At 45.1% G+C, this 27,993-nt stretch overlaps 1 protein-coding gene across 2 annotated transcripts in view; it reads right to left on the bottom strand.

Moving 5' to 3' along the window:
• The window catches only part of LOC149320193 (beta-arrestin-1), a 114,040-nt gene extending 86,368 nt beyond the window's left edge, over nt 1–27,672 (bottom strand). Inside the window, exons 1-2 of one of the 2 annotated variants that reach the window (XM_089513117.1) lie at nt 27,462–27,672; nt 516–545 (exon numbers count right to left, since the gene is read on the bottom strand). In XM_089513117.1, coding sequence (XP_089369243.1) covers nt 516–545; nt 27,462–27,481 — 50 coding nt within the window. In that variant the 5' untranslated portion in view covers nt 27,482–27,672. The remainder of the gene's footprint in view (nt 1–515; nt 546–27,461) is intronic. The other variant, XM_089513119.1, reaches the window with a different exon arrangement.
• Nucleotides 27,673–27,993: the final 321 nt, after the last annotated feature.

Below are 27,993 nucleotides of genomic sequence, written 5' to 3'. Positions count from 1 at the left end.
TGGCCATATGGAAAGGCTTGAATTGTGCATTCCTGCATGGCAGAAGGGGGTTGGACTGGGTGGCCCTTGGGCTCCCTTCCAACTCTAGGGAGCTATGTATTCCTGCATGTCAGAAGTGGGTTGGGCTGGATGGCCCCTTGGGGTCTCTTCCAACTCTAGAATTCTATAATTCTATGATTCTAGTTATCAAACTGCTCTGTATTCCAGAGACACCCTCCAAATTTTAGTCTGGGCTTTGAATAAAAAGCTATCTGCATCGCAACTTTGCAATGCTGCGTTCACAGCTTTTTTTCTCTCACGCATCATGCCCTTCTTTCTTTTTGGCCTTTGCGTTATCCTTTACACCCTTCCCAGCCCGGGGCAGGTGTCACTGATTCTTCACTTGCAAGGATGCACAGCAGGGAGAAGGTGGCATGACCAAAGCCCAGCCTGGCATCGGTGGTGCAAGGATGAGTCAGAGCAAGCAAAATGCAGCATTCCGTGAGGCATGCAAAACCCCAGAAGAAAACAGGTACCTGTATTTGTAGGCTGCCGTCATGTTGCAGCTGGGAAGCAAGGCAGAGAACAGAAGAGGGATCAACACCTGAGCAAGCAATTTCAAAAGAGGTTTCTGCCCAGGGTGGGCAGGTTAGTACTCTCCCAGGTCTTGGGATTTCAAGGCAAAACCCCTCAGGTGCAAAACTAAAGGAAGGTCCCTGGCGACATCATTAAGCGTAAGGCATTCAGCATCATTTACAGTTGCTGTGAGCGTGGCACTTAAATGGCAAAGAGAAGCCTAGGAGCAAGCATGGCATAATGTTTTGAGGCTTGGACACAGGAGACCAGGATTCGATGGTCAAGCTCTGCTGGAGATTGTAGGGAAATTCATAGAATCATAGAATCGTAAAGTTGGAAGAGACGGCACGGGCCATCCAGTCCAACCCCCTGCCATGCAGGAAATCCATATCAAAGCATCCCTGACAGATAGCCATCCAGCCTCTGCTTAAAGACTTCCAAAGAAGGAGACTCCACTACACTCCATTGAGGGAGTTTGTTCCACTGTCGAACAGCCCTTACTGTCAGGAAGTTCCTCCTAATGTTGAGGTGGAATCTCTTTTCCTGCAGCTTGCATCCATTGTTCCTGGTCCTGTTCTCTGAAGCAGCAGAAAACAAGCTTGTTCCCTCCTTGATGTGACACCCCTTCAAATATTTAAACAGGGCTATCATATCACCTCTTAATCTTCTCTTCTCCAGGCTAAACACCCCCAGCTCCCTGAGTTGTTCCTCATAGAGCAAGGTTTCCAGACCCTTCACCATTTTAGTCGCCCTCCTCTGGACACGCTCCAGTTTCTCAATGTCCTTTTTGAATTGTGGTGCCCAGAACTGGACACAATATTCCAGGTGGGGCCTGACCAGAGCAGAATAGAGTGGCACTATTACTTCTCTTGATCTAGACACTATACTTTTATTGATAGTGTCTAGATCAAGAGAAGTAATAGTGCCACTGTATTCTGCTCTGGTCAGGCCCCACCTGGAATATTGTGTCCAGTTTTGGGCACCACAATTCAAAAAGGACATTCAAAAAGGACAAGTTTCCAAACGCTTCATCTTCTGTTAAGGAATCAAAAATATTGAAATATCCAAAATGTCAAAGGCAAGCCTGTTAGGGTCTAGCTTTAAATCAGCAGAGTAACAGAAAACGTGTCCTTGTCTAACTAGGCTTCCCTAAGAACTGAGACTGATGTGAAGTTGAAGGCTTTCATGGCTGGCATCCATAGTTTTTGTGGGTTTTTCAGGCTATGTGGCCATGTTCTAGAAGACTTTATACCTGACTTTTCACCAGCATCTGTGGCTGGCATCTGATGCTAGTGAAACATCAGGAATAAACTCTTCTAGAACATGGCCACAGAACCTGAAAAACCAACAAAAAACAGCTGAGACTGACTGAAAAAAACCCCAACATGTAGCCTGCAGTTTAAACAAACATTTACTAATGGCTTGAATCTACATCCTTTTGTCTATAAGGCAAAAAGTGGCCTTCTGGCAATCAAAGGACCAACCTGGCTCCCATCAACATGGTTTGTCTGATCTGGTGCCGCCATTTCTCTTTGATAATACAAACTTCCTGGGGAACTCACTGCTAAGGGACCTGTGAGCTTCACGCTGGAGAAAAAGACGCTGGGTTTTCAAGGGGTGAGTGCGCATATGTTTTCGATGGAGAAGTAAGTTGTGTGTGCCGGCTCCCTCGGAGAGTGTTGGCGTCTCCTTCTTTGGAGGTTTTTAAACAGAGGCTGGATTGGCTTGGCCACCCTTCACAGAGAAGGCTTGGATTGTGCCTTCCTGCAATCCTGGAAGAAAGGGGTTGGACTGGATAACCTTTAGGGTACCATTCTTCAGTAAAAGAGTCTTGAAGTTTGCATGACCTGTTGTTGTTCCTTATATTGTCTGATAGCTTCTCATGCAACCCAGGCCTCATTCCCACTTACAAAAAAAGTGGTTTGAGATCTGTATCGATGGATCAATTCAACAGTGAGGCGTGGTTCCCACTATATTTGCCCCAATCACATTTTTTCCCTGTAAAATAACCCACTTGTGGTTCACATTCATGAATGAATTGGTTCAAAATGGACTCGCTCCAGCTGGCTGAGGCGCAAATTTAAACCAATTCTGATCCACATTTGGGTCACACTTGCGCAGAATCTATTTATCCAAAAAGCTGTGGAAAACATCAGTGTCAAAAAGAGGCAGGTTAAATGGGTCTAGTGCATGGCCCCCCTCGCCAAATCGCTTCATGAATCGTGAAGCGATTCAAATGGAAACCAGGGTCATTTGAACCAGTTCAAACCGATTTGTGATCTTGTTTAAAAGGTAGTGGAAATCAGGCCCAAGTGCCACTTATACAGTCAGCTCTCCATATCCACAGACTCTTCATCCACGGATTCAAGAATCCATGGCTTGAAAATATTTTTAAAAAATAGACATCCCAAAAAGCATACCTTGATTTTGCCATTTTATAGAAGGGACACCATTCTATTATGCCCTTGCATTTAATGGAACTTGAACATCCATAGATTTTGTTACCCATGGGGGTCCTTGAACCAAAACCCAACAGATACCAAGGGCCCACTATACAGTTCCACCATTTCTCTAATGTTAGATTGCCTGTTTTCCAAGCAGAAGCTGTTTCAAGTTGAGCCTGATCTGGGTTTTAGTACAAACTTTAAAAAAGTTTTCCATGCTGCTGCAGCTATTTGGGGTGAATTGGTTACAGCACCTAAAGAAGAACCACCACCATCATCTGTGAACACAGAACCCCCAACTGCCACTGACACAGATCCACATCCCCAAGTGATGATAGCTTGCCTCGATCCTGGACAGCAGGTCATGGACAAAGGAGCGATGCATTGCTCCCCTCCAGACTAAAGGCCTTCCTGCACTGTGCCTTCATCACTGAAGCAAACGCCAAAACTTGGCTTAATGAATGCTGTGACAAATGCTCATCGATCACCATCAGATCCCTTGCAGGGAGATTCCCTGGAGAGCCATGGCTAGCTACCTCCAGCCAGCAAAGACCAAAGTGGCCACGTCAGTTCATTCATGCCAGATTTCTCCGTCACCAGATGCTCTGGCGGCACAGAACTGAGCCCACGCAAATGGAGAGGGTGGGTGGGTGGGAGAATGCAGAGAGAAGGAAAGAGGGTGAGGGAGACAGCCCTTCATGTGCAAAACTGGGTGTGCATGCAATATGAGTAAGAGAGAGTACAAGGGGGAGGCTTTGTGCAAAATTCTGCATGCATGAGATGGAGAAAAGGAGAGACACAGCCTCTTGCATGCAGATCTCGGTATCCACAGACCCTGTGTTCATGAGAGAGATTGCGGCCCTGGTTGTCCAGTGTGGAAGTCCAACACTCAATCCAGTACACTACTCTGGCTCTCCTTGCAGAGGATAGGGGTACATTAACCCCCCCAAAAGGGCCTTGGAAGACTTTCATTACCCCCTCCCCCCCAGAGCACCAGGAAGCCACATAAATGGGATTTGAAGCCTATGGCTTCCAATTTGCCCACCTGTGCTCTAATGCATGCAGAGTTCTGCACATGGCAAACTGTCTGTTCCCACTTACAAATAAATCACTTTGCAATCTGAATTGATGGACCAGTTTGGAGTGGGGCATGGTTCACACTACCTTTGTCCTGATCGCCTTTCCAGGTCACACAATATATATAGCCAAGTCCTTTCCAGGCAAACATTCTCTGAAGATGTCAGCCACAGTTGCTGGCGAAACGTCAGGAAGAAACTGCTGGAACATGGCCACAGAGCCCGAAAAACCCACAAAAACCTATATAACCCACTTGTGATTTACATTGACAAATGAATTGATATTAAATGGAACCACTCCAGCTGGCCAATGGGCAACTTTAAATCTATTCTGATCCACATCTGGTTTACACTTGCGCAGAATCGATTTATCCAAAAAGACTCAGAAAAAAATCAATGTCAAAAATGGTTAAATGGGTCTAGCACCTCCTCCCCCCCCCCCCCCCCCCGAATCGATTCAGCAATTCGGTTCAAGTATGAACTAGGGTCATTTAAACCAATCCAAACTGATTTGCAAACCGGTTTAAAAGATAGTGGGAATGAGGCCCAGGGTTTGAATCCTTGCCCAGTATTACTTGGAGGCACACAATCACAACCACAACACTAACAAATCCTCTGCAAGGCTGCATCCTATCACCTAAGTGTTCAACTTGTATATAGAAAATATCATATGAAGAGCAGGTTTAGACATGGAAGAAGAAGATGTGAAGATAGGAGGAAGGAACATCAGCAACCTAAGATATGCGGATGACACCATACTACTAGCGGAAAACATCAGGGACTTGGAACAGTTACAAAGGACGGTCAAGGAAAAAACTGCAATGGCAGGCTCACTGCTGAACATAAAGAAAACAAAAATCATGACCACAGAGGAACTACACAGATTCATCCTAGACACTGTGGAAATCAAAATAGTTAAAGATTTCATATACCTTGATTGATCAAACATTGATCAGAAAAGAGACTGCAGTTGAGAGATAAGAAGAAGACTAGGAATGGGAAGGGCACCAAAGAAAGAGCTAGAAAAGTTCCTAAAGAGTATAGATATACAATTGAGCTAAGCCATTATATTCCCCATCACCATGTACAGCTATGAAAGCTCCATGCATGAGATGGAGAAAAGGAGCAGTGAAAAGAGCAGATAAGAAGCAAATCAATGCATTTGAGATGTGGTGCTGGAGAAGAGTGGCCAAAAGGACAAGCAAATGAGTCCTGGAATAGATCATACCCAAACTCTCCCTGGAAGCCAAGAAGATCAAGTTGAAGCTGTTGTACTTTGGCCACATCATGAGAAGGCATGAATCACTGGAAATGACAATAATGCTAGCAAAGGTGGAAGGCAGTAGAAAGAGAGGAAGACTGCATGGCAGATGAAAGGACTCTATAAAAAAAGTCGCAGGTATGAATTTGCAGGATCTGAGCAGAGCAGTGGAGGACAAGGAGCCTTGGAGATGTCTCATCCACAGGGTTGCCATGGGTTGAGGTGGACTCAAGGGCAGTTAACAACAGAGACTATCACACAGGGAAAATCAGGGGATTAAAAAGGCATTTTCCCAGGAATGTTGCATGATCGCAGCCAAGATTTTCAGGCAACGTTGTGATCTAAAAGGCCTTATTCCAATCCAGGAAGAACCAGGAATGCTCCAGCAACAAAGCATTCACAGGATTTCCCCATGAATGGTTTTTTGCTGAAACATTCCTGGTTCTTCCCAGGATAAGTCCTTTCAGATCGCGACGTGTGTGAAAAGCTTTGTCGCAATCATGTGACTTTCCCAGGAAAATGAAACAGACATCTTGCCATGCTCAGAGCTGTTCATGCATTGGAAAGAGAGAGAGTGCTTTATGCAGAATTCGGCAGACACCAGAAAGGAAAGAAAGAGAGGCAGCCTGTATTATGCAGAACGCTGAGTACGTGATCCACAGGGACTGTGTGCATGCGTTTCAATTTTATGTTGAGGACTTTCAAATGCTTTGTCTCCTGGTCCCTCAAGGCAGGAGGAAAAGTAGCTTGTCTACATGGATATCCCTCTGTACTGAGAACAACACCAGCAACATCTTGACAAAATGCAGGCCTGTGACTAACATCTAAACAAATTCCTCCTATACAAGAGACACTGCACTGTAGTGGTTTGAGTGTTCGACTATGACTCTGGAGACGAGGGTTCGAATCCCCACTTGGCCATGAAACCCACCTTGGGCAAGGCATACTATCTCAGCCTCAGGGAAAGGCAATGGCAAACCTTCTCTGATCAAATCTTGCCAAGAAAACCTCATGATAAGGTCATGAGGTTTTCGAGGAAATAAAGTCATAATAAACAATTATTATAATGTATCTGTGTTTGTTGTATTTTAAGATGTTATTATTTTCTGTTTTATTGAGATTGTACACCTTAGGCAGGTTTTTAATTTTATTTTGTATATACAGTCGCTCCTCTGTTTTCTCATGTGAAAACGGAAACTCGCATATATTCAAGCCAATGGGGTTTGCCCCTCCGCGAATAATTGAGACTGCAGACTTCAAGTCTGCAACATCGGAGGGGCAACCATGCTCAGTATGTACAGCGCGGTGCAAATTTACAGCGCTTTAAGAATAAAGTTTATCTATAATAATAAAGTCCAGGAAATAAAATTTAAATGTTCATGCACATAGTCCCCTTGGGGTTTGCTATAAGTCAGAAGTGACTTGAAGGCACACAACAACAACAACAACAACAACATGATTCTTAACGTCTTTGCCAGATGAACATGCATGTGGAGCTTCAAAAGCTTGCAAGATGTATTTTGTGCATTTTGGTCCAATAAAAGGTACTGCTGTTTTGTGGATTTTGGATGTTATTGTACTTTGCTATACGGCCAACATGGCAACCCTTGGATATGTGTCCTGTGTGCGTGAAAGTAAGTGAATCAAATAACCTGCCATTTACAGACCTATGCAAGGAAAAGGCATACATACACACACAGAGAGAGAGAGTGTGTCTGTACAGGAGCGACAAGAGACATTTAATCTGCTTTGCTCTTAATCCACTTTGAAGTAAACCTGCATTAATAGATGCGCTTGGTACAAACATCCCCATTTTAATTCTCTGCAAAAACAAATCAAGAAACAAATGCAGCAGCAACAGCTCAGTCCAAGCTTCTCGACTCGGCTTCTTAGGATGGGCGGCTTTTAAAGCACCCTGCCTCCCCAGGGAAGATTTTGGACATGGGTCCAAAACACACTGCAGAAATAACCCACTTTGAGACCGCTTTAACTGACCTGGCTCAATACTAGGGAATTCTGAACTGTGGTTTTGTAAGACGTTTAGCTTTCTCCGGCAGAGAGATGTGGTGCCACAGCAAACTACAAATCCCAGGGTCGCTCAGCATTGAGCCATGGAAAGCGGTGTCAAACTGCATTATTTCTGCAGTGTAGATGCAGATTTACTCTCCTTTCACTGCCCATTAAAAACATAACAATAACAATAACAATAGATTGACATGGGTTACAACAAACATCTTTATTCTGGCAGCTTTTGAGGAATTGGCTGCAACGGGCTTTTAATGGTGCACTGTTGATGTTTATCCTCTCTCTTTTAATGGATTTTAAAGGGCTTTAATTCTATAGACTGTTTAATTGCCTTTTAAAACAACTTCTCCACAGCTTTAATGATGTTTTGTACGCATCTTAATCTGTATTGGTGTTACTATTCTGTAAGCTTCCTTGAAACCCTGCCTTGCAGAATAGGCTGGATAAATCAATTAAAAACAATCAGAACCTCAGGTCCAGAGTCTGTCGGATGGAGTTTGGGATCGCCAACAATTCGGATTATGTCCAAGGAATCAATGAGATACCATCAGATAATGTGGCAAATCCCAAGCAGTGTCACTTATTGTAACTGAACTATTGTGGTCTTTTCTGTGGCAATTTTATTCTGATGTTTTGTCATTCCATTTGGAATTGATCCCAAGACCCAAGCGTCTCTCACTATTGGAACCACAGTTGTTTCCTTTTCCCAGAAAATAACTACTACTACTGCTACTACTACTACTACAGTACTACAAAACACCCAGCTGTCCTGATTTGGCAGAAACAGTCCTAATTAATCCTCAGTAATCCCATTTTCCCAAGTTCTATATAAAAAGTCCTGGCTTCTCTCTCTTCCTCTCATTTGCTCAGGTTTCTTCAAATGCTGCAAAATGTATTGCATGGGACTTGAGCATCCATTTTGGTATCCAGAGAGGGTCCTGCAGCCAAACCCCAGCGGATACGGAGGACCCACTCCAATGATGTTATTGCCATTAGTATTCTTCCCTTAGTTCCGACTTCCCCAGAAGTCTCCAAAGCTCAGCTTGGTGCAGCACCATCCCAGCTTTGCCTCCAGATATCCACAAGAAGCACAATTTCCTAACAGCCTCTCCAGAAACCATCCATCCATCAGGAAAGACCAGACAACCTTCAGGATGATCTCTCCAGGGAAGGAGGCTGAAGCCAGAGCAAGCTGTCCTTTCCCGCTGTCTCCTGCTGCTTCTCCTCCCTCCATCCCAGACACCCTCCATCTGTTCCACTTTTGCACCTGCCTAATCTTTGTATTGTTGGAAGCGTAATTAGAAGGATCATGGCATGCAAAGCACCAATGAATGTAGGAAGAAAGACAGCAAAGATGTGGCAGAACAAAGCCGGGCAGCCTTTCCTCCTCCTCTTCTTCATCCTTCATCATCCTCAACCCCCTTGAGATCCTGTTTCTGGAAATGGCTAGCTGGAACAGATGAGAAATGGTTGATGAACTGGGAGCCAGAATTAATTTCATATTGCACTGAGAGGGAGGAGAAAATGGGGGTCAGGAGCTCTCACCCAACTCCTGGCTTTCTGGCTAGGCAGGGAAGGTGTTGGACAGACTGACCAGAGGTCCTCCTTTCCCAAGACATGTCCTCCATTTCAGCCTTCTCTCGAAGAGGCATTCCAAAATGTCCTCAATTTGGAGCATGACTAAGAAGCATAAACTACCATTTAGATGAGTGTTGTTAGCTTTTCCTTGGTCACGTCCTACAGTTTTCTTGAATGTCCTACGATTTGTGCTGCCTTGTCCTCCTTTGCAGTTAGGATATCTGGTCACCCTGGTTTTGGAACTGAGGAGAGAGATGCAGACAAGCCACCTCACTTTAGGATCTTAAAGATAAGGTACAATACGCTTTTTCCAGCTGTGGACCTTGCAGTACCTTTGAGACAAATGAGTGAAAGACATTGCAGCATAGGTTTTTGTAGACTTGAATGGCATCTGCACTGCAGAATTCATGCAATTTGATGACACTTTAGCTGCCACAGATGTCTTGGATTCATAGTGTTGTGAGATATTTAGCCTTCTTTGTCAGAGAGCACTGGTGCTACAACAAATTACAAATCCCAGGATTCCAGAGGATGGAGCTGTGGGCGTTAAAGTGGTGTCATACTGCTTAATTTCTGCAGTGTGGATACAACCACAGTCCGAGGCAGCATCTTCCATTGTCAAACAACTCCTACCATCAGGAAGTTCTTCCTAATGTTTAGGTGGAATCTCTTCTCCTGTAACTTGGATCCATTGCTCCATTTCCTAATATCTGGAGCAGCAGAAAACAAGCTTGCTGCATCCTGAATGTAGCATCCCTTAATATATTTAACCAGGGCTATCATGTCTCCTCTTAGCCTTCTCTTCTCCTGGCAAAACAGGCACAAGTCCCTAAGCTGCTCCTTATAAACTTGGTGGTTTCCAGATCTTCCATCATTTTGGATGCCCTCCTTTGGACACGCTCCAGTTTCTCAATGTCCTTTTTGAATTGTGATGCCCAGAACTGGACACAGGATTATTCCAGGTGAGGCCTGACCAAAGCAGAATAGAGTGGCACTATGACTTCCCTTGACCTAGGTTTGAAGATGAAGATAGAGAAGGAGGAGGAGATTATGATCTTCATCACATCTACAAGCATAGAAACTGTGCGGAGTTTGTAACTGATGCTGCTGTTAATAACTCTACACTTGGGGGAAGTTGGCACCAGGAGGGCAGCCAAAACATGGGTGTGCAAGCAGTATAACTATGGCACAACAGGTGACCTGAAGTATCTGTTCAATTTACACTATACAATTGCTGAAGATCTTCTCCAACATTTTGTTTTATTTGTCATCCAACTGGCAAACGTCCCCAACGCAAGTTAATGAAACTTTGGGTAGTTCCAAACAGAGTAGACCCATTGATTTAACAAGATTTCTGTAAGAATCGACCTGGCATTTGACAATTGATTCAGTGCATCTACTTAAGGTTAAGAGGTGATATGATAGCCTTGTTTAAATAGTTGAAGGAATGTCATATTGAGGATGGAGCAAGCTTGTTTTCTGCTGCTCCAGAAAACAGGACATGGAACAAGGGATGCAAGCTACAGGAAAAGAGATTCCACCTCAACACTAGGAGAAACTTCCTGATGCTAAGAGCTGTTTGACAGTGGAAAACAATCCCTCAGAGAATGGCAGTGTCTCCTCCTTTGGAGGTCTTTAAACAGAGGTTGGATGGCCATCTGTCAGAGATGCTTCAATTGAGAGTTCCTGCATGGCAGAATGGGGTTGGACTGGATGGCCCTTGGGATCCTTTCCAACCCTATGTTTCTATGATTCTACTCCCAATTACAGCTACCTAGATTACTCAAGCAGGGTTGGGATAAGATTACAGGAACTGTCCAAGGGGCTAAACCTATTTAAGATTACAGTTTGGAGAGTTCCTTGAGGGGATTTACTGCCCCACTGATTTAGGAGGCACTCGGTGCCAACGGGCAGCAAAGTGGCACTACAAGAATTGCAGAAAAATAGTGCCTGATGCAACAGCACCTGGTGCAAATCTTAAAGAAAAGGTGCATTTTCCAGACACCTCTTTGTGCTGAGCTCTCATTTTATTTGCACTATATAGTACTAGTTGTTACGTACCTTCAACTCAACTCTGACTTATAGCTACAAACTAGTAAAATGTGGTCTAACTCTAAGCAATGCAACTGTTAGGTGGATTAGTAGTTGGTTGACCAACCAAACCCAAAAGGTGCTCAGCAATGGCTCCTCTTCTTCATCTAAAGTTCTTTTTTCCTAGGAGCAGTAGCAGATAAGATTCGCACCCAGAGCTCAGGGTGTGTTTGCTTCTCGGACAGCAAAGGTGTTGGGCAATGGGCCGCTTGAGGACGCAGTGCAAATGTTGCAAGTGTTTCCCCCCCCCCCACCTTAATTTCAGCACAATGAGAAAATGAAAGGAATGTTTTAAATGTAGAGTCGTTCAAGGGTTTGTTGCTAGCAAAGTACAATTTTAAGCGTTCGACTTGCTCAGAGTTCTCTAAGTATATTGCAAGCCAACAGGGAATTTTAAGGAAGGTAAGTTCATCAGAACAATATGGTTGAGTGTATCATAAAATACAGTACAGTGGACCCTTGTTATACGCTGGGGTTTGGTTCCAAGATCCCCCGTGTATAACAAAATCCGTGTATGCTAAAGTCCCATTAAGTATAATGACATAGCAAAATGGTGTCCCTTATAAAAAATGGAAAATCAAGGTAAATTTATACTTTTTGGAACATTTTCAAACTGTGTATGCTTAAATCCGTGTATAAAAAATCCGTGTATAAGAAGGGCCGACTGTATATTTAATATAGCTGCAGATAAACCATAAGAAAGGAAATTATTTTTATATTAGTGCCTTTAACTTTTATTTTGTACTGCCCTACATTTTTCTTCAATATCCTCCATTTTACGGTGCCTTATCCTACCTTACGGTTATGATGTCTGGTCACCTTGTTCCCACCTAAATACCCTGAAGGCACCAGATCCGGTCTGATCTTGGAAGCTAAGCAGGGTCAGCCCTGGCTGTTGGATGGGAGACTGCCAACAACTACCAAGTGCTTGTAGGCTTGTATTTCAGAGGTAGGAACTGGCAAAACCACCTCTGGGTATTCCTTGCCTAAGAAAACCCTATAAGTCAACAGCCAACATGAAGGCACAGACATACACACATTGACCTTGGAAGCTAAGGAGGATTAGCCCCGGTTGGTACTTGGATGGGAAACCACCAAGGGACATGCTGGAGGCTTCATTTCAGAGGAAGGAACTGGAAAAACCACAGCTGAGGATTCCTGGCCTCGGGAAACCCTATAAAAAATTCATGGGGTCACCATAAGTCAATAGGGGATTTGAAGGCACACATATACACACAAACACCTCCTAGTCCCAGATCCCAGCCTCCTGACCGACTTGGAAACACAAACCCTGCATCTAAAGGCCCTCAATTCAGGAGAGGAGCCTTTTGATCTCCCCAGCCTTCTTTATTTATAATGCTGTTAAGTCTCTTGCCTGGCTGGAAGCCACAAATAATTGTGTCCCTGAAGATAAGCCACACTTGCATTTAAATTCTATTAATGCTATCTCCGAAGATTAGACTCCACAGCTGAGCCTTGCAAGGGAGGGGAGCCAGGAGGACCATCCAAAGGATGAAATTCAGGGGTTTGGGCTCTGGATTCCAGCATTATAGTCCTTTGCAAGAGCATTCAACCCTCACTCCAAAAACAAACGTTGTTCCGTTTTTTCCTCATTGTGCTTTCTGATCTTTATATATTGCTTTAATCTATTTTTCAAAATTTTCTCCCGTATTCTTCCTCTCGATGGCTTCATGGATGATCCATCGCTGGTACTTATTTCCAACCCAATTATACGCAATGTATAATACAGGTACAGTAGTAGCTCCACATTTGCTGGGCTTAGGGATGAAAGACCCCCATGGATGTGGAAAAATTGCAAATTAAAAAATACTATTCTTTTTATGTGACAGAACACCTCCGTAGGAATCTCCAGGTGCTCCAGTGCAACTCTGTAGTCAACATCTGCCAATCACTGATCATAGAATTGCGCTGGAGGACCTACAGATATCTAGAGAACTGTTTTCTCTACGAACCTCCAGGTTCTCCACCACAACTCTATGGTCAACTTCTGCCATGCAGGAATACACAACCCAAGCACTCCCTGTGAGCGATGCCCATCCAGCCTCTGCTTAAAAACCTCCAAAGAAGGAGACCCCACCAACCTCAGAGGCAGCAGCATCTTCCACTGTGGACTTAACTTAAGAGAAGTGACCAAAGGGCTCTGTCCTGGGCCCAGTGCTCTGTGACATCTTTATCAATGACTTGGATGAAAGAGTAAAGAGCATGCGTATCAAATCTGCAGATGACACCAAATTAGGAGGAGTGGCAAATACCCCAGAGGACAGGATCCAAAATCAAAATGACTTTAATACAGTAGAAAGCTGGGCAAAAACTAACAAAATGAACTTCAGTATCGAGAAATATAAGATACTGCACATAGGCAGAAAAAAATGAAATGCATAGATATAGGATGGAGGATACCTGGCTTGACAAAATGACATGTGAAAGGGATCTAGGAGTCCTAGTAGACCACAAGTTGAATATGAGTCAACAGTATGATGCAGCAGCTAAAAAGGCCAATACAATTTGGAGGGAAGATGGAGGGAAGTAATAGTGCCACTATATTCTGCTTCAGTCAGGCCTCACCTAGAGTAATCCTGTGTCCAGTTCTGGGAAACGCAATTCAAAAAGGATGTTGAGAAGCTGGAGTGTGTCCAGAGGAGGACAACTAAAATGGTGAAGGGTCTGAAAATCATGCCTTACAAGAAGAGACTTAGGGAGCCTGGAGAGGAGAAGGTTAAGAGGTGATATGATAGCCCTGTTTAACTGTTTGAATGGGTGTCATATTTAGGAGGGAACAAGCCTATTTTCTGCTGCTACAAGAAAAGAGATTCCACCAAATCCAAAATGGTGAAGGGTCTGGAAACTATGAAGCCCTATGAGGAAAGTCTTAGGGAGCTGAGTAGGTTTAGCCTGGAGAAAAGATGTTTAAGAGGTGATATGACAGCCCTGTTTAAATATTTGAAGGGGTGTCACTTTGAGGATGTAGAGCAAGCTTATTTTCTGCTGCTCCTGAGACTAGAACAAAGACCAATGGATGTGAGCTACAGCAAAAGAGATTGCACCTCAACATTAGGAGGAAATTCCTTAAAGTAAGACCTGTTCAACAAAGACGCTCCCTTGCAGAGTGGAGTCTCCTTCTTTGGAGGTCTTTAAACAGAGGCTGGATAGCCATCTGTTGGATATGCTTTGATTGAGAGTTCCTGCACGGCAGAAGGGGGTTGGACTGGATGGCCCTTGGGTGTCTTCCAACTCTGTGATTCTATGATTCTAACGTCTATGCCACAATAATTAAATACACACACCTGAGCCACTGTGAAGGCTTGAGCACTGGACCAGGACACTGGAAGACCAGGGTTGGAATCCCTGCTCAGCCACAGAAGCCCACTGGATAACCTTGGGCAAGTCACACTCTCTCAGCCTCAGATGGGATGGCAATGACAAACACCCTCTGAAGAAACTTTCCAAGATAACTCCATGATAGGGTTGCCTTAGGGTTGCCATTAAGTCAGAAATGCCTTGAAGACACAGAACAACAACAACACTCTTGCTACCTAGTTCACAGGAGCAGCGCAGTCAATCCACGGTCCTCAAACACAAAGGGAATGTCGGGTGTTTCAAAGGCCTGTCAATCTTTCTGCATGACGGGCAGGTGTGGAATACAATTATGCAAAACCATGAGGGGAAAATAAGCAAATATTCAGCCTTGCTCGAGGCGACGTCTGATCCTCTTGGCACAGTATGGCCTTTTTTGCAATTTTGGAGATGCTTTGGGAAAGAAAAGGCTGTAGATACACTGAGCATCTCTAGGTCTCTTCTGTGCACACATAACACAGAATCTGTTTTGTCCCTTCATAATCTCCTTCCAATGGCAGAAAAAAGACTTTTTCATTTTGATAGGCTTTTGGGAACTAACAACCTATTATTATTATTATTATTATTATTATTACAGTGGGTCCTTGGTATCCACTGGAGTTTGGTTCCAGAATATCAGAATCCATGGATAAGGTTTGCTTTTTGGAATAATTTTTGTGTGTGAACATTTTCAAACCATGGTTGGATGAATCTGTGGATGCAGAATCCATGGTTATGGAGTGCCAACTTTACATTTTCCAACATTATAAACTGTCTTGAGTCTCAGGACTTGGAAAAGAGCAGGGTGAGAGCCAGCATAGCCTAGTGGTTTGAGCACTGGACTATGACTCTGGAGACCAGGGTTCGAATCCCTACTCAGCCATGAAACCCACTTGGTGACCCTGGGCAAGTCACACTCTCTCAGCCTCAGAGGACAGCAACAGCAAACCAATCTTCCCAAGAAAACCCTGTGATAAGGTCGTCATAAGTCAGAAACAATTTGAAGGCACACAAAAACAATTATTGTTAAAGTGAGGCCTTGGTATCCACTCGGGTTTGGTTCCAGGACCCCTCATGGGTATCAAAATCCATGGATGCTCAAGCCCCATTAAATATAAGGGGATGATATTATTATTATTATTATTATTATTATTATTATTATTATTATTAATGGTGGGCCCTTGGTCTCCGCTGGGGTTTGATTCCAGGACCCCCCATGGATACAAAAATCCACGGATGCTCAAGTCCCATTATATACATTAGTATAGTAAAATGGTGTCCCTTTATATAAAATGGCAAAATCAAGGTTTGCATTTTGGAATTTATATTTTTTAAAATATATATTTTCAAGCTGTAGATACTTGAATCCATGGATGAAGAATCCGTTGATATGGAGGGCCGACTCTACTGTGGTTATTATTCTGCACCTTGGTGTAGGAGGCGTTATGGACTGGACATTTGGACCATCAATGATGTAGATTCTATCTATTGTTGGATAATGTGGACAATGCCAAACAGGGTTGCTTTTTGCAATTGTGCTATTGTGCACCTGTCTGTAGCAATGCCACTGCTATAAATATATACTGCATAGCATTTCTCATTATTCTTCCTTGGTCTTCCAGTTCCCAGATATTACTGCCTTGAGGTTTGGGCCATTGGCAATTTGGATTCACAGACCTTTTTGTCCACAGATTCAAGCATCCATGGCTTGAAAATATTTAATATATATATAAATTCCAAAAGAAAACCTTGACTTTGCCATTTTATACAAGGGACACCATTTTACTACGTCCTTGTATTTAATGGGACTTGAGCATCCACGGATTTTGGTACCCATGGGGGAGTCCTGGAACCAAACCCCAGAGGATATGAAGGGCCCACTGTATATAAATAAAGATAGCAACAGGACATGATGTGGAGGCAACAATTCAGGTGGAAGTTAAACAAGCCAGACATCTTACGCCTCAAAGCAAAACCTGGGAGCAAAATGTGTACATTTTGATTCATCCTGCAGAAAGTAAGCCAGCAAAGCAGACAAGCTATCGGGAGGAAAGACACCCAGGATCAAGCTGATGTTCTGATCCATGGGTGGAAAGTCTTCAAATTTTGCACAAGTAAGGTGTGTGTGTGTGTGTGTGTGTGTGTGTGTGTGTGTGTGTGTGTGTGTAGCTTGTGACATCTGAACACAACACACCTATAAGTCAGGAGAGAAAGCCAACTTGGCCTAAGAGGTGGGTTCTCCAACCTAGCAAATCTTCACAGCCATCAGCTTCTCTGCACTAGAAATTTGAATCAACAAAGCCCTGCAAACATTTTTAGAGCCACAGAATCAGGGTTCAAAGGGACCCCCAAGGGCCATCTAATTCAATCCTCTATGATACAGGAATACACAAATACAGCATTCCTAAAATATGGCATTCCAACCTCTGTTTAAGAGAGCTAGAATCATAGAATCACAGGCTCATAGAGTTGGAAGAAACTACAAGCGTCATCCAGTACAACCCCCTTTTGCCATGCAGGAACTCTCAGTCAAAGCAGATGGCCATCCAACCTCTTGTTTAAAGACCTCCAAAGGAGGAGACTCCACTACACTCCGAGGGAGTGTGCTCCACTGTCAAATAGCTTATTGTTAGGAAGTTCCTCCTAATGTTGATCTAGAATCTCTTTTTCTGGAGCTTGCCTCCACTGTTCCATGTTCTTGTCTCTAGAGCAACAGAAAACAAGCCTGCTCCATCCTCAATATGACATCAGTTCAAATATTTAAATAGGGCTATCAAATCTCCTCTTAACCTTCTCTTCTCCAGGCTAAACATCCCCAGCTCCCTAGGTCTCCCCTCTGAGGGCTTTATAGCTTCCATACCCTTCACTATTTTGTTTGCCCTCCTCTGGACACACTCCAGTTTTTCAACATCCTTGTTAAATTATAAGTATGCCCTCTATTCTTTCATCCAAGTCATTGATAAAGATGTTGAATAGCCCTGGGCCCAGGACAGAACACCACTGGACACCCCACTGGTCACTCCTCTCCAAGATGAAGAAGAGCCATTGATGTTCACCTGGTCAACCAACTACAAATCCACCTAACAGTTTTATTGTCAAGCCTCTCTCAACAGCTTGGACTGCACCGAATCCCAACATGAGTTAACGGAGGAAAAGGAGCATTTGGGGAAATCAATTAGCTGATGCTTTCCTTTCTGAAAAAGAAAGCTCTTGACATTTCTGCACTTTCCCAGCAAAAGCTCAGCGTAACATTTTGTTCCCAGTCTGTGCAGAGACTGATGGGAAGCACACAGCCAGGGCTCCTCAACTCTGTTCGCAGTTGCAACGAATCCATACACACTCCTCCATGCACCTTCCTCTTCCAAAATCAATTCAGTTTTTTATGCAAACCCAGAACAGCTCAGAAGGAACAAATCGCAGGCCAACTCTTGTTTACAAAGTCCTTTTTATTTATGTAGGGCTGGGTGGATGGGTAGATGTACCTCTGAATGGTGGAGGGAGTTTTTTCAATCTGCTGTTGGCCAGTTTATCTGATCTTCTTTCTGGTGCCCAGCATGGACACACCACCTTCCAAAACTCCCTCTACTATTCATAGATTCATCTTCCCAACCTGGCCTTGGGCAACATCCTTCCTCCTGCAATAACCATTATTATAGCTGAACTTATCACCTCATCCCCAGACCCACATGTTTTGCATTTCCATAGATAAGTAGACCAAGTCTATGAAAGCTTTGGTCCTTCCTGGGCCCCAGTTCAGTCCAAGTATCTGAGGAAGCAGACCAAGCCTAGGAGATCTTTGGTCCTTCTTGGGCACAAGTTTACGACATGCATCTGGGGAAGTAGACCAAGTCTATGAAAGCTTTAGTCCTTCCTGGCACCAGTTCCCTCCATCCATCTGAGGGAATAGATGCTTTACTCCTTCCTGGTCAATACTTCACTCCATGCATTAGGAATTAGACCAACTCTATGAAAGTTTTCATCCTTCTTAGGACCAGTTCTCTCCATCCATCTGAGGAAGCTGACCAAGTCTATGAAAGCTTCAGTCCTTCCTGGACATCATTTCACTCCATGAATCACAGAAGGTAGATTATCGCACAAGTCTGTGAAAGCTTAAGCTACAACATATTTCACCCAGTTAGTCTCAAAGGTGCTAGAAGATCCCTTTGCGTACTCTTTGAAGCTGGAAGTTCATGGAAACCCTGAGCTTCTCCATTCTGGCCCATTCCTAATGCAGGCCGGGTTCACCACGATCAGGAAGCATTTTGCCATGGATCCTACGAAGCCCCTTTAGGGACATGTTAGGGACACTCTCAAATACAGACCACTTTATTTAGCTGCCGGTAATTGAGATGCATTTGTGTGGTCTTTGTTTCAGGAGATTTATGAGGATTTCATTCCTCTCTATGTAGCTGGAGCAGCATATTAAAGCTGTATCATTGATTTCCTTAGAACACTCAATGGAGAATGAACCACGACTCACCCACAATTTTATGCACTCCAATGGCAGATAATGACTGGGATTGCCATAAAAACACCTGCGATGTGTGGAGGAGAGAGGCATGGCTTGGGAGGGGAGACGAACATGGGGTGTTGATGTGCTCCCTTGCAATGAGGTCATGCACCACTGTGGGGTTTGGAAAAAGGCATCCCCTGGGTCTAAAATGCTCCATGGGCAAGTAAATATGTGGCAAAACCACACTCCATGCCCCCTACATGGCATCAGAGAGCCAAAATGTGATATATTTTGCAGGGAATGTAGTGAGGCTTTGGCCCACCAAGGTTTCCAAGAGGGGGATAATGTAGCCCCCTAGCTTTTGACAGTTGCCTACCCTGGCAGCATCCTATTGGACCTTGGGATTTGTAGTTTCATGAAGAACTTAGAATTCCCAGCCAGACAGCTCCAATGCCTCCCCAAACTACAAATCCCAGAACTGCCAAGGATGTGCCATGGCAGTTTAAGTGCAATCAATGTGCTAGAATTACACAGTGGTGAGGGACATATCCAGGGATACATGTTGCAAGCTTTCAAAGCTCCACTGGCTTCTTCATCAGGCAAAGGTGTTAAAAACAGGAGAAAGAAAGAAAGAAAGAAAGAAAGAAAGAAAGAAAGAAAGAAAGAAAGAAAGGAATATTTTGACCATGTTAGCCATAGCCCTGTATTTGGTTGTTGTCCTCAGTTCAGATGGTCGGAAAGAACTCAGATCAGATCCTCCATGCCTATCTGAGTTGCACAACTTTTTGTCATGACAGTCCAAATGTACAACACTGAGGCTATCAACAATGAAATCCACAAATATCATGGCACTGTTTTTGAGCACCCAGGAGAAGCAGACTAACCATCCTTAAGTGTTAAGGTTGCTAACCCAGAAGCTAAGCCTGCTTTGCAGGGTTGGAAGGCAGCGTTGGCTGAGCTTATCTAAAAGCCCTACAAGGCAGGTTAGCAATCTTTGCTAGCTATTCCTTGGCCAAATCACCTGCTGGGAACCCATTCTCCTGTTTCTCCCTTACAACCTTCCAAAAAGAGACAAACCACCAGACAGATCACTTGTAGAGAGATAGAGATATCTTGCTAGGAAAGATGGATCTTCAAAGTGAAAAGATGTATCACTGAATATCAAAGTTAGGATCATCATAGGAACATAGAGTTGGAAGAGACAACAAGGGTCACCCAGTTGAACCTCCAGGCATTTCAATGTATGGCACCAAATCCCGTCAGATCTTGGAAGCTAAGAGGGTTCAGCCCCAGTTAGTCCTTGGATGGGAGACCACCAATGAATATCAGGTGCTGTAAGGCTATATTGCAGAGGAAGGAAGAGGACAAACCATCTCTGAGTCTTCCTTGCCTAAGAAAACGCTCTGAAATCCAGGAGGTTGCCATAAGTCAACAGCAGACTTGAAGGAACATACTGTACATACATATTGCCTAAACACCCTAAAGGCACCAGATCTCATCTGATCTTGGAGGCTAAGCAGGGTCTGCCCTGGTGAGCCCTTGGATGGAGGACCACCAATGAATACCTGGTGCTATTGGGTCAACTCAGCCAAGGAAGCCACAGCGGCCCTGGCTTTGCAAAACCTGAGCCATGCTGGCAATAACAGCGTCTCTGATTCAGAGGATTGTTGAAGCTGAAGTTGTCTTGATGGCACATAAACAGCCGCAGCCACCATCCCTTTCTCCCGCCCCATATATGTGCAAACCCTGGCTTTCAAGCTGCCCAAAGGCGATTTATCAAAAAGGCTTAAGTCAGGAAGATGAGAGCAGCAAGGGATTAACATCCCAGGACAGCCAATCCAATTAAGAGGAGAAAGGCAGTCATTCTTAAAGGGGGAGCAGCAGCGAGAAAAAAACACCCATCCGATAGGCAGACAGCTCCCAGGAGCATCCATACTCCCCTTATAGAACCACAGCATACTAGAGTTGGAAGGCATCCCCAAAGGACATCTGATTCAACCTCAGTCTGCCATGCAGGAAATCACAATCAAAGCATCCTCGACAGATGGCCATCCAGCCTCTGTTTAAAGGCCTCCAAAGAAGGAGACTCCACTATAATCTCTGAGGAAGGAGTTTGTTCCACTGTCGAAAAGCCCTTACTCTCAGGAAGTTCCTCCTAATGTTGAGCTGGAATTTCTTTTCCTGGAGCTTGCATCTGTTGTTCTGTATCCTATTCTCTGGAGCAGCAGAAAACAAGCCTGCTCCTCCTCAATATGACATCCCTTCAAATATTTCAGTCACCCTCCTTTGGATAGGCTCCAGTTTCTCAGCGTCCTTTTTGAATTGTGGGGCCCAGAACTGGACACAATATTCCAGGTGAGGCCTGTGGCATCCCCTGGAAAGCCCAGGGGGTGCACCCCCTCCCAGGATAGCAATGTCTACCGAGAATAGGATGTGATGGCCTCGCTGGCAAACCACGAGATCATGACTCACCTTCTGGTTGACAATGCTTTATCCATAATTGGATAAGCCCATGTTGATTCGGCTGAGACAATGTACACATCCTGCTCCCTTTGTTAATTAGGATTCTCCTGAGTACACATTGGTCCCTGATCCCGCAAATTGCCTTCTGATATACTATGAGATAATGTAAACCTAATGTAACCTTAATGTCAATAAAAGGGGCTGGCCAAGACCTGGCCAGCTAAGCTTTGCACCCCCATTCCTGCCTCTGCGTCTCTCTGCCGCGACAGAGGCCTGGGCAAAGCAGAATAGAGTGGCACTATTGCTTCCTTTGATCTAGACAGTATACTTCTAGCCTAGAATCGCATTGGTCTTTTTAGCTGCTGCATCACACTGTTGACTCATGTTCAACTTGTGGTATGCAAAGACTCCTAGATCCCTTTCACTTGTAATTTTGTCAAGCCAGGTGTCCCCTTGTTTGTTTGCCTGCCTAAGTGCACTATCTTACATTTCTCTGTGTTGAAATTCATTTTGTTAGATTTGGCCCCGCTTTCTAATCTATTTGGGTCATTTCGAATTTTGATCCTCTCCTCTGGAGTATTAGCCCCTGCTCCTACTTTGGTATGTTGTTGTTGTTGCTGTGCGCCATATATCGTTTCTGGCTTATGGTGACTATAAGGGGTTTTCTTGGCTATATTGGTTCAGAGGAGGTTTGCTATTACCTTCATGTGAGGCTGAGAGGGTGTGACTTACCCCCAAAATAATATTATTTTTAGTGTAGTCATTTTTTGTTAAATATAATGGAAGGAGATGCAATACTCTTTCCATCATTACAAATGGCTGTGTGCCTTCAAGACAATCCCAAATTATGTCAACCCTAAGAGAAACCTATCACAAGGTATTCTTGACAAGATTCCTCTTGAAGAAAAGGTTTGCCTTTGCCTCCCTGAGGCTGAGAGAGTGTGACTTTCCCAAACACACTCAGTGTGTTTCCAAGGCTGAACCGAGATTAAAACCCTGATCTCCAGAGTCATATTCCAATGCTCAAACCACTACATCACACAAATATCCCAATAAAGTCCTGTCCACATAAAGGGCTGGATGTGTCTGAATATAACATTTAAACCAAATGTGTCCAGATCTTTACAGCACATGAAAAATATTACTTTCCCAGAAAACCCACATCGCTCCTCCTAAGGGTCATCCAGTCCAACTTCACCGGTAGTAGAGAAAACTACAAATCCCAGAATTCCACAGCACTGAACCACCCCAGTGAAAGCAGCATTAAACTGCATTAATTTTGCAGTGCAGATGTAGCCAATGATGACATCTAGTTCCCCCTGCTATGCGAACATTGCATAATCATGCAGAAGACACACTGGGAAAGCTTTTCAACGCCTTCCCTGTTTCGCAGCTGGAAGGTTCATTATTTGGATGGATTATTTGTTTGATTGATTTTCTATCCCTCCTTCAAAGACCGAGACAAAGCGGCTGACAGCATGACCGAACAACCGATACAATTACAAGTGGAGACAGTTAGGTTGTTAAAATGCAATGAAGCTGATTACGCTAAAGCAACAACCCACTGAAAAAACCACACATATTTACTTCTGCGAGACTCAATGGGGCTTTCTCCTAAAATGACATACTGTATATACTCCTACAGGGCCAGCCGTATTGGCCATATAGCAAATCCAGTAACATCCCAACAATGATACCTTTATCAGTCCAACCAAAATGCACAATTACACGATGCAAGCTTTCGAAGTGGCCTATGACTAACATTTTCAGTCTCTTTGTCCTTTTCACCTGGATGAAGAAAACAGTGTGACTTAGAAAGCTTGCAACATATAATTGTGTATTTTGGTTGGTCTAATAAAGGTATCATTGTTGGGAGGTTACTGGATTTGTAGATACTCATGTAGGAGTCGAGAAATTTAGCTGAAACAAATACAACCCAAAAAACCTGGGCTGAGTTATCCATGGGTCAATGTAAGTACTGTATTTTAACCCATACACATATAGTGTGTGTGTGTGTGTGTGTGTGTGTGTGTGGTGAAAGGCAAGTGTTTAACCTGCCCTGGAAGCACCCTTCACTGATGCCTGCTGGAATTTTGTAAGTTCTTTAGCATTGTTTTCCTTTACTTCTTACTTTACATCCTTCATCACATGCGACTAAGTTTTACTCTTGACTTAACCATGGGTGATAGCAAAATCCCTATTTTTTGCCCCCAAACCTGCCCTCTATTTATATAGGAGGTCAACACAGACTCATGTATCTACAGTATTTAAGCACTGGATTGCAAACTGATGGTAGGATTGCACACTCGAATTCTCCAACATATGTGGCCAAAAAAACCCAAGGAGGTCAAGATGGCAAATGTTATTAAGGGGGGGGGGGGGGTCACAGACCAGTTAAGACAAACTGGAGCAGTTTGCTTTTTATAGAATCCTAGAGTTGGAAGAGACCCCAAAAAGGGCCATCCATTCCAAACCCATTCTGCCGTGCAGGAACTCTCAGTCAAAGCAAGAATATCCAACAGATGGCCAACCAGCCTCTGTTTAAAGAAGCAGACTCCACCAAAATCTCCAAGGAAGGAGTGTGATTCACTGTGGAATAGCCCTTACTGTCAGGAAGTTCCTCCTAATGTTGAATGGAATCTCTTTTCCTGGGGCTTGCATCCATTGCTCCGGGTCCTAGTCTCTGGAGCAGCAGAAAACAAGCTGGCTCCCTCCTCAATATGACATCCCTTCAAATATTTAAACAGGGCTGTCATATCACCTCTTAACCTTCTCTTCTCCAGGCTAAACATCCCCAGTCCCTGAGTCGTTCCTCATAGGGCTTCATGGTTTCCAGACCCTTCACCATTGTAGTCGCCCTCCTTTGGACACATGGCTCCAGTTTCTCAATGTCCTTTTTGAATTGTGGTGCCCAGAACTGGACACAATATTCCAGGTGGGGCCTGACCAAAGCAGAATAGAGTGGCACTATTACTTCTCTTGACCTAGACACTATACTTTTATTGATACAGCCTAAAATTGCATTGGCCTTTTTAGCTGCCACATCACACTGTTCACTCATGTTCAACTTGTGGTCTACTTGGACTCCTAGATCCCTTTCACATGTACTTTCATTCAGCCAGGTGTCCCCCATAATCCTATATCTGTGCATTTCATTTTTTCCACCCTAAGTGCAGTACCTTACATTTCTCCCTGTTGAATTTCATTTTGTCAGCTTTGGCCCAGCTTTCTAGTCTATTCAGGTCATTTTGAATCTTGATCCTGTCCTCTGGGGTATTAGCTATTCCCCCTAATTTGGTGTAATCTGCAAATTTGATAAGTATGCTCCCAATTCTGTCATCCAGGTCATTGATAAAGATGTTGAATAGCACTGGGCCCAGGACAGAGCCCTGTGGGACCCCAATGGTCACTTCTCTCCAGGATGAAGAAGCGGAGCCATGGCTGAGCACCCTTTGGGTTTGCATGTGTTTAAGCTGAATTTAAAATTGTGTCTGTAATCTTGGTTGGTTATGTATGTATTGTAATGTAATGTAACATTTGTGTTGCATTAGTTCAGGTGAATATATTTGATATTGGATGTCATGGTTTTTGCGTAATGTGTTAATAGCAGAGGAAAATATTATTCAAAAAAAGAAGAAGAATCTAAGGAGGATTTAGAAAAGCAGCAAACGCCGCCATGCTCACATCCTTGCCAAATGATATTTGGAGATTTTAACAATAACAACACATGGAGTCTTTCCCCGCTTCTCTCCACCTTATCCAAAAACACTCATGTGCAAAATCTGTCACCAGTGAAGGCATTATTTCTTGGAGCAGAGCGCATAAGGCACCGAGCACATTAGAGAAACAGGTGCATGAACACAGGACGGGTTGTGCAAACAGCCTTGTGGAAACCATGTAGGAAAACAAGTCATTCCTCCAGCCAGATCCCATCCTAGGAAATTCATGTACCAAAAGCCCTCCTCTGTCGCTTGCACCCAGGATGCAACGGCCAAAGGTAAAATGCTCCTGAACATAGAGATCCCACTGATGGCAGCACAGGCCTTAAAAAGCAAAAGGGAAAACTCAAGGAAAGCAAAGGGAAATATTCTGCAGCAAAGGCAGCTTTCCTTCCAGATAATGTTTCTCAGCTGGATGGGAAAAAGACAAGAAAGAGGAAACACAAAGAGGAATACATTTTGAGCCTCTGGAAATAGATTTATGCGCATTTTTCAGCCCCTGTTGCTGAGACAATGAACAATGCAATGAACAACGGCACCAGGTCTGGGCTCATTCATTCCAAATTATAGGTTGCAAAGAATACTCCTGCTTCACGCCATTGATTCAAACGGTCAATTTACTGGGAAAGCCAGGTTCTGTTTTGCTAGATATGAGAGAATCCTCTCTTGCAATCAGAGGCCAAAAATCTCATTTCGAACCCCAAGCGGCGCAAAATCTATTGAAGCAACAGGAGTTACGTAAGTGTCAATTTATACGAAAACAGATAATAAAGTTGGACTAGCAATAAGATACAAGGGAGCTTCCTTTGATCATTCCCACACCCCAAATCTAAAGCCCCCCATCGCACCATTCTGGACATGCACAGCCCTGTCTGGTTTTGGAAGCTGAGGAGAGTCAGGGCTGGATAGTCCTTGGATGGGAGACCAGCAGGAAGAAAGGAAGACCAAGGATCGCCAGGCAATCCTGCCTGAAATCTTGGAGGGTGCATCTCTACGCTGTAGAAAGAATGCAATTTCAGCCCCACTTTGCCATAGATTCACAGAATTCCCAATCCTAGAGTCGAAAGAGACCCCAAGGGTCATCCGATCCAACTCCGTTCTGCCAGGCAGGAAGACACCCTTAAAGCAGCCCCTGACAGATATGACCATCCAGCCTCTGCTTCAAAACCTCCAAAGCATGGCTCCATCCTACAGAAGACTTGGATTTGTCGTTCTGTGAGACACCAGCAGTCTTGGGCAGAGAAAGCTCAAGGCCTTGTGAAACTAGGAATCCCAGGATTCCATAGCATGGAGCTACAGCTCTTAATGCGTTGTCAAATGGCATTATTTCTACAGTGTAGAGGCACCCAGTATTGGCCTTCAAGGGTCTGGGTCACTGGCTTCCTATGTGCCAATTACTGGGATGGGAGACCACCAGGCGAGAAGACCAAGGCTCTCCAGGGGGGAGAAGAAACCTGCCTGGGACCCTAGAAAGCCCTATTTGCTACCAGTCCGAGTAGACGACCCCAGGCCAGAAGGACCCTCAGGGTCTGGCTCATAGAAAGGCTGGTCTATATGTTCCTTTGACTGGATGGGAGACCACCAGGAGAGAAGACCAAGGCTCTCCAGGTGGCAGAGGGACCCTGCCTGGAAAGCCCTGTTTGCTCCCAGTCAGAGAAGGCCCTTCAGGAGCTTGGTGCCACCCTCAGCAACCTCAACCCAGGTGGTTTCAGAAGCTAGGAAGGGTTGGAGCTGGTTAAGGCTTGGGCAGGAGACCCCCAGGGCATCTCTGGGTGAGGCTAGAGAAGATCAGGGAGCCCTGCTGCTGCCAACCAGAGTTGGCACTATGGGGCTGGCAGGAGCTCTCCCCCTGAAAGGAAGGTGCTCCAGCTTCTCTTCTGCCTTTGGATGGGAGGCCACCAGGAGAGGGCAACAGGGCTCTCCGGGGGGCATTCAAGCTGGGGAGCCCTGCTGTTGCTGCCAACCAAGGATGGCAAGACTGGGTCAGAGGCCAAGCGATGCCAGCGAAGATGGCTGCTTGCGGTCTGCTTCTGCCCATCCCTCGGGGTCCCTTCGGGGCTCCTCCAAAGGCCCCCCTCTCGGCCTCCTGCCAAGGGCTCCAGGCTGCCTTTCAGACCCAAGCTCGGGGAAACACGTGTCTCCACCGCCCCTTCACACGTTACACTGGCAGAGGAGGAGGAGGAGCCAGGTCCGGGGCAGGTGGGCATGGGAGCCGGCGGGTCATGCCCGATGCAGCCCAAAGCCAAGCAGCCTCCTCCTGGGGCTCCAAAGGGATGCCTTCCTCGGAAGCAAGGCCGGGGGGAGTCCACAGCCTGCAGCCAGCGCAGCTCCAGCGGGGGGCTCCAGCATCCCCGCCCCAAAGCAATGGCCTTTACACCGGAGTAACCCCGGCTGGCCCAATGGGGCTCCTCCTTCGGGGCTGGATCGTGCCCTCTGGCTCACCTGGTGCCTTTGTCGCCCATGGCCCCCGAGGAGGACCCCCGCAGGGAGGGAGGGAGGGAGGGAGGCTGCTGCCTTCTTTCAGGGGCCGAGAGGCGGCTGCTTCATCCCCGGCTGCCCTCCTCCTCCTCCTCCTCCTCTTCCTCTCGCCTGCCCTCTTTCCCTCGGCCTCTGCTTCGCTCTCCCTTCTTCTCCCTTCCTCTCCTCCTCCTCTTCTTCGTCCCCACGTCACGCTCCGGAGGAGGAGCAGGAGGAGACCCATCTAGGCCCTCCTCCCTCCTTCCATTCCCTCCCTCCATTCTCTCCTCCATCCCTTCTCTGCTTCCTTCCATCCCTTCTTCCACTCCCTCCTTCTGTTCTCTTCTCCATCTCTCCTTCCATTCCCTCCATCCTTCTTCTAGTCCCTCCTTCTATTCCTTTCTACCATTCTCTCCTCCATCCCTCCCTTCTCCACTCCTTCCCTCATCCTTCCTTCCATCTCTGCTTCCATTCCCCCCTTTCCTAACTCCCTCCATTCCCTCCCTTCTTCCCTCCA

This window comes from Sceloporus occidentalis, unplaced genomic scaffold (assembly GCF_023333645.1).
Source record: "Sceloporus occidentalis isolate IW3139 unplaced genomic scaffold, rSceOcc1.0.p SCAF_2, whole genome shotgun sequence".
NCBI lineage: Eukaryota > Metazoa > Chordata > Lepidosauria > Squamata > Phrynosomatidae > Sceloporus > Sceloporus occidentalis.
The sequence above is the reverse complement of the archived record's forward strand: the minus strand, read 5'-3'. Positions and strand labels throughout refer to the sequence as shown.